The sequence below is a fragment of the Ursus maritimus genome, unplaced genomic scaffold, assembly GCF_017311325.1.
Source record: "Ursus maritimus isolate PB19 unplaced genomic scaffold, ASM1731132v1 scaffold_19, whole genome shotgun sequence".
NCBI classification, from domain to species: Eukaryota; Metazoa; Chordata; class Mammalia; order Carnivora; family Ursidae; genus Ursus; species Ursus maritimus.
Window position 1 is genome coordinate 46,647,870 of NW_024424341.1, and position 5,987 is coordinate 46,653,856.

The following is a 5,987-nucleotide window of genomic DNA, read 5'->3' on the forward strand; positions in this document are numbered from 1 at the left end:
TGTCTCTCTCTGTCAAATAAATAAATAAAATCTTAAAAAAAAAAAAAAAAAAAAGAGTTCCTCTTTCTGTCACTGGGCTTCTCACTCCGCGTCCTGCTGCATACTCTTCACTCGCCACCGCTGTAGGCTCTGCCTCCAAACTCCCAGACCCTGTCCTCCATTTCTCCCCATCCTCACTGACTCTACTTCGGTCCAGGCCACTGTCAGCCGCGACTGGACAAGGACAACAGCTACTAGCTCTTTGTTTCCACTCTTCACTCCTAGTCTCAGCACAACCATGCAGTTCTGTTATGTTGTTGTTGTTGTTGTTGTTAAAAATAAAAATGTGACGTCATGCCTGTGCTCAAAACCCTCCGAAGGCTTCACACGAAATCTAGAAAAATGCGAATTTCTTCCCGGGACTGCAGGATGGGCACCCAGCCTACACTCCGACTTCGCCCCGATGTGCTCACCCCTGTTAATCCTCCTGCCACCAGGCCTCCTCCCAAACCTGTGACCCCCGGGGCTTCTGTGCTGCCTTGGGTGGCCTGGATGCTAGTCCTGACCCCTTCCCTTGTCACAAGTCCCGTATCTGTTCACATGGTGCCACTGCAGTGAGGTCTTCTCAGGGCACCTCGTCTGAGGTCACCTGTGTCCCATCACTGTCACTGTCACCACATCCTGCTTAGTGTTAAAGCACCTCTCGGTAACCGCGGTATTTATCGTTTGTCTCTCCTGGGAATCCAGGACAGCAGGACCTTGATACATTCCTTAGGCCTAGCCTGGGTCCCGAACAGGTTGGCGCTCGATAAATACTTCTTGCATACTAGAACTGAACACAAAAGAAGTGGGTCATTCTTATCCTGTCTGCTCCACACTTGCTTCTGGACAGATCTCTGGATCTTTCTCTGTGGTTCCACCTCTCCGTGTCTGTGTGGTTTTGTGTGTCTCTGAGACATCCCTCCTCTGACCTGTGTACTTCTGCCCCTCTCTCTCTGCCCCTCTGGGTCACCCTCAGTGTCTTCAACTCTCCCTGTCTTTGTGACTCACCCCGTTTTCTCTTATGTCCTTATCCTCTTCCCTCCCCATCCCCCCTCTTCCCATCCCTCCACTCCTCCCCATCTCCCCTCCCCCCCTTCTGCCCAACTCCACCTCTTTCTTGCTATATATTTGGCCTTTGGACTCTAGAATCCACTCCTCCCAACCAGTTCTACCCCTTGCTCCACCAAAGAACCCCCCCCTCCCACCCAGCTTGTCTCTTTTGACTCTGCCTCTCTCTGTCCTCGCCTCTCCATTTAGCTTCCCTGCACTCTGTTCTCCCGGCTTGTATTCCTTCCCCCACATTTTCTATCCACTCTCCCTGAAACTGCTCCCAGGGAATTCCTCCCTGGTCCCTTGCCCTCCAGGTTCTCCCTACTTCTAGTCCACCCACAGGGCCTCTGGGGGGAACTCCCAACACCCAGTCTGACCCCATCCCTCCTTCTGCTGCCTCACGTCATCAGGACAGAGGCTGCTGAAGTCCCTGGCACCACCAATAACCCCTTCCTCCCCATTCATGTCCGACGCTGTCTTCCCACCAGACTGGGAGCCCTAGAGGGCAGGGCAGGGTCTGAAGCATCTCCAACCCCCAGCACTGCCAGGCACAGGGCCTGGCACACAGGAGACCTGGGGAGTTGTTTACTGAGCAAATGAAGGCACGTCCACTAAGCACCGTCCCTTCTATATCCTCAGTGGTCTTCGGATCCATCCCCCTCCACCCCCACAGCCCTTGCTCAGCTCGCCTGCCACCCTCTTCTCCCCTATCCCACAGTGTCAGCCTCCTGTTCACCACTTTCCCAAGTGGCTCCTTCTGACACCCACATCCGGTCCTGGACTTCTGCTGCTCCAAGCTCTCCCGTCTCTCCTCACTACCCTCAGAATAAAGCCCAAACTCCTCTGCCTGGAACTCCAGCACCTTTCAACTCTGGCTTCTGGCTGCTTCTCTGACCTGACCTCCCACCCCCACCCTGTCCTCCAGCATGCTAGAACTTTGAACTCTGTCCCAAATACAGCGCACTATGTCACTCCCCCTGGCTTTTGCCTGAGTCACCCCCTTCATCACTTGACAGGTTCCTACGCATCCTTTTTATGCTGGGCATTCCTCTCCAGGAAGTGTCCCTGAGTACCGCCCACTGCTGGAGCTCGGTCACTCTGTTCTCTACCCATCGATGGTCCCTGTCACGGCACCAATCACCCTGCCTGCATTACGGGTTTTAACGACTCCTCAACAGCAGGCGTAGGGTCTGTTTCATCTCGGGGGATCCTGATTCCAACACACGGCCTGGGATGTTAGCAGAGACACAGAAATGTCAACGAGTGAATGGCTGAATGAATGAATGAATGAATGAAACACAAATATCTAAGTCCCACTGAGCTTCCCTTGTATACCAGACACCTGCCTGTGCTTTAGGACTTTGTGTGATTACCTGCTTCCTCCCAGGAATGTGAGTTTCAAGAGCCAGTGCCTGTGTTTGATGCTGAATTTCAGCCTGCCTCTGCCTCTCACTCTCCTCTTTGATTTCCTGCCTCCCTTTTGTACTCTATTCACATTATACTCCTGTTTAAAGCCATTCCAGGGTTCCCTGCCACCCTCCAAGTGAAATCCAAACTCCTGACCTAAGGTACAAGTCCCTGGGCAGTCTGGCTCTGTCTACATCCCCAGCTTTGTCTTGCCCCATCTGCACCTGACTCACTATACCTTAGCCCTCCCTGTAAGCTCTTCCTGCCCCAGGGCCTTTGCATATGCCCTGGGTGAGTGTTCCCTGGCTGAGACACATCCCCCAGCTTCACCAGGCTGGTGTCTTGTCATCCTTTCAATGTCAGCTAAAATATTCCTTCCTTTTAAACTGGGTTACACCTCCCTGGCAGGGCATTTCAAAGCATTTTGCTCATTTGTGTTCTAACTGTAACTTACTGTTCGTATATACAATTCTTTGATTAACGTCTGTCTCCTGCACAAGATGCAAACTCTATGAGGACATTGGGGAACCCTGTCTGTCTTCCTTCCCTCTGTAGGCTCAGCATCCAGCACAATGCCTAGTGCTTAGGTATACAAATAAATTTCGGATAACGAATGAACGAGTAACTGTGCCGGTTATGTTCCCTCCCCAGTACCTTCCTGGTACACAACACAATAAACCCTTGCGGAATAATGAATGAAAAAGTGAATGAATGCCCACGTCCATTCCTTGTTACTTTGCCTTTCTGCAAGCCTTCTCTTTACCTTTCTGTCTCTTTACATAGGGCATATATATAGTTTGTAGGCATAACTATATATTCATGTGTTATGGGCCCCTCTCCAGGAGTTGGGCTGGGCTGGGAGTCCCTCCCTCCTCCCCCCGCCCCGCCCCCACATGCACACAGCAAAACATTAAAAAGAAAACATCTCAAAACTGCAAAAAAACTCCACGGCCCTCCCCCCTCCCCCCATCCCACAAAAAAATAAAACACGACGCCCCCTCCCAGCGGCCCCCTCCCTCGGGGGGTCCCCGATCGGAGCGCGGGGCGCCGGGGAAGGCCAAGCAGTCTCCAGCGCGCTCGCGGGGAGGGAGGGGCGCCCCCGCCCCCCGGCAGCCTCGTTGCACGCGCGCCCGCGCACGCGCCCCGGACACGCCCCCTCGGCGCCCCCCGGCGCGCGCCCCTACACCGGCGTGGTTTTCCTGTTGAGCGTGTTGGTGTTGGAGGCGGCGGCCTCCTTGGCCAGGGTCCCGGGGGCGGGCGCAGCGGGCGCGGGCGGGGCAGGCGCGGGCGCGGCGGGCGGCCCGGTGACCGTGACCGTGACGCCGCCGCCCGCCTCCTTGGGGAAGGCGTTGTGCAGCGTGAGGAAGCCGGGCGCCCCCCCGCGGTCCGCTCGGCGCCGCCCCGCCGCCGCCTCGCGCCGAGCCCGCGCCGTACGCGCCGCCGCCACCGCCGCCGCCGCCGGCCCCGCCAGCCCCGCGGCCACGCTGCCCTTGGACGGGTCGCGGCTGAGCGTGTACATGGAGATGTCCGTGGAGGCGAAGCCCGGGCCCCCGGCGCCGCCGGGAGACGCGTCCCGCGACGGCGACGGCTCGCTGGAGCGGGAGCTAGAGCGGGAGCGGCGGCGGTAGCGGAAGCGGTAACTGGGCAGACGGAGGATGGCCGAGGGGCCGCTCCCGCCACTGCCGCCCGCGCCCCCGCCGGCCTTGAGCAGGTCCGAGCGAGACTGGCAGTGCGCCTCGCGGCTGCGCTCGATGTAGATGTTGACAGCCAGCACACCGATCACCTCGGCCAAGATGAACGACAGCCCGCCGAAGTAGAAGGACCAGCCGTACGAGTAGTGGTTCTTCTTCTCCTCGTCCCGTTTCGGGCCCGGCTCGCCCGCGTTGGCCGAGATGTACACGATCACGCCGATGATGTTGCTCAGGCCTGGGCGGGGGACGGTCAGACGGGAGCCTGGAGGCCACCCCCTGCCCCGCCCCCGCCCCGCCCCGCCCCGCGGTCCCGCCCCGACAGCCCGAGCCCCCTCCCAGGTGCTCTAAACTCCTCCCGAGATGGCCCAGGCCCCGCCCCGCGCTGGTCTAAGCTCCGCCCCTGGGTGGTCTAGGCCCCGCCCCAAACGAGCCCTGTCCTGTCCCAGGCGCTCTAAACTCCTCCCGAGCTGGCCCAGCCTCCTCCTCACTCTGGTCTAAGCTCCACCCACGGGTGATCTAGGCCCCGCCCCCAAATACTCTGCGTCCCTCCCTGGGTGGTCCTTGTCCCCTCCCTGGTGCTCTAAACTGCTCTCTGGCTAATCCAGGCCCTGCCCCAAGACAGCCTACTCTGGATCACAGCCCCAGTCAGTGGTCCAGGCCCCGCTGGCCCAGACCTTGTCACTAACGGTCTAAACTCCTTCCCACCTGACGTAGGCCCCACCCCTAGAAGGTCGAAGCCCCACTCCCCGCTAGCCCAGGCCCCACCTCCTCTAGTCTGGTGTAAACCAGGCCCCAGCTGGTACACGCCTTGTTTGGTCTGGTCTAAACCCTGCCCGTGGGTTTCCAGGCCCTACCCTGGCTAGTGTAACTCAAGCCTTAACGTTATAAACCTGGGTTTTCTCCTGAGTCCTACACCCGTTTAAACTGTTTATGTCTTAATTCCTCTCTGATTCTCTAGGCTCGGTCCCTTGCTGATCTAAACTCTTCCTTTCAGGAGATCAATCCAGACTGGTTATCTAGCCTAGGCCCTGCCCCAGCTGGTCTAAAATTCGCCCTTACTGGATCAGGACCCCTTCAACCCTAAGCCCCGCCTCCAAATTATCAAGCCCCGCCCTCTGAAGGTCCAGACGCGGCTCCTCTCATGTCCCCCGCCTTTGAGTCTTCTGGCTCAAAAGCAGATCTTGACCCATCCCCAAAGCACCCCCGGCTCTTTATGCTAAATCCTCCCCCTTCTCTGGATTCTGTCCCCTGGAATTTCCCAGCACTACTCATTTCATGTAGAAAAGCGGGGAAGAGGGGTGCGTGGGGAGGAGCGAGTGGGGAAACCTCACTCGAAGTTCGTCTAGATGGTTCCCAAGGACCAGCCTTTTCTTGGATCTACCAGAGTTCACGAGGCCCCGCCCCCTAAAACAGGTTCCTCCCCTCCATCTGCCGCCAAATCTTTCTCCCTCTCCCGCTCGGTCTCCGGGATGCCAGCCCCGCCCTTCTATCTTCAAGACCCCAGCTGTCTCCAGGCCCCACCCCTCCCCTAAGCCCCGCCCCTTCCGTCTGCAGAACGGCGGGCTTTGGAACCTAAGCTCCCCGCACCCCTGATTCCGCGCTAGACACGTGTCAGTGCTGGGCTTGTTCCCCCCAAAGACGGCGCTAAGGCGACACCTACCTTGCCCAGCGGGTGGCGATGGAGCTTAGGAAGAGCCTAGGAAGGCTCCAGGCCCCAGCAGGCGCCTGGGGCAGGGTGTCTTTGCAAACGCGCGGCGCGCGCGCGCGCGAACACACACACACACACACACACACACACACACACACACACACACACAC

General features: G+C 58.2%; 1 protein-coding gene across 1 annotated transcript in view; it reads right to left on the reverse strand.

Annotated features, from left to right (window-relative positions):
- Positions 1-3,658: 3,658 nt before the first annotated feature.
- CACNG8 (calcium voltage-gated channel auxiliary subunit gamma 8) overlaps positions 3,659-5,987 on the reverse strand; it is a 14,126-nt gene continuing 11,797 nt past the window's right edge. The window contains 3 exon segments of the mRNA XM_040633036.1: positions 3,659-3,872; positions 3,874-3,940; positions 3,943-4,404. Coding sequence (XP_040488970.1) covers positions 3,659-3,872; positions 3,874-3,940; positions 3,943-4,404 — 743 coding nt within the window.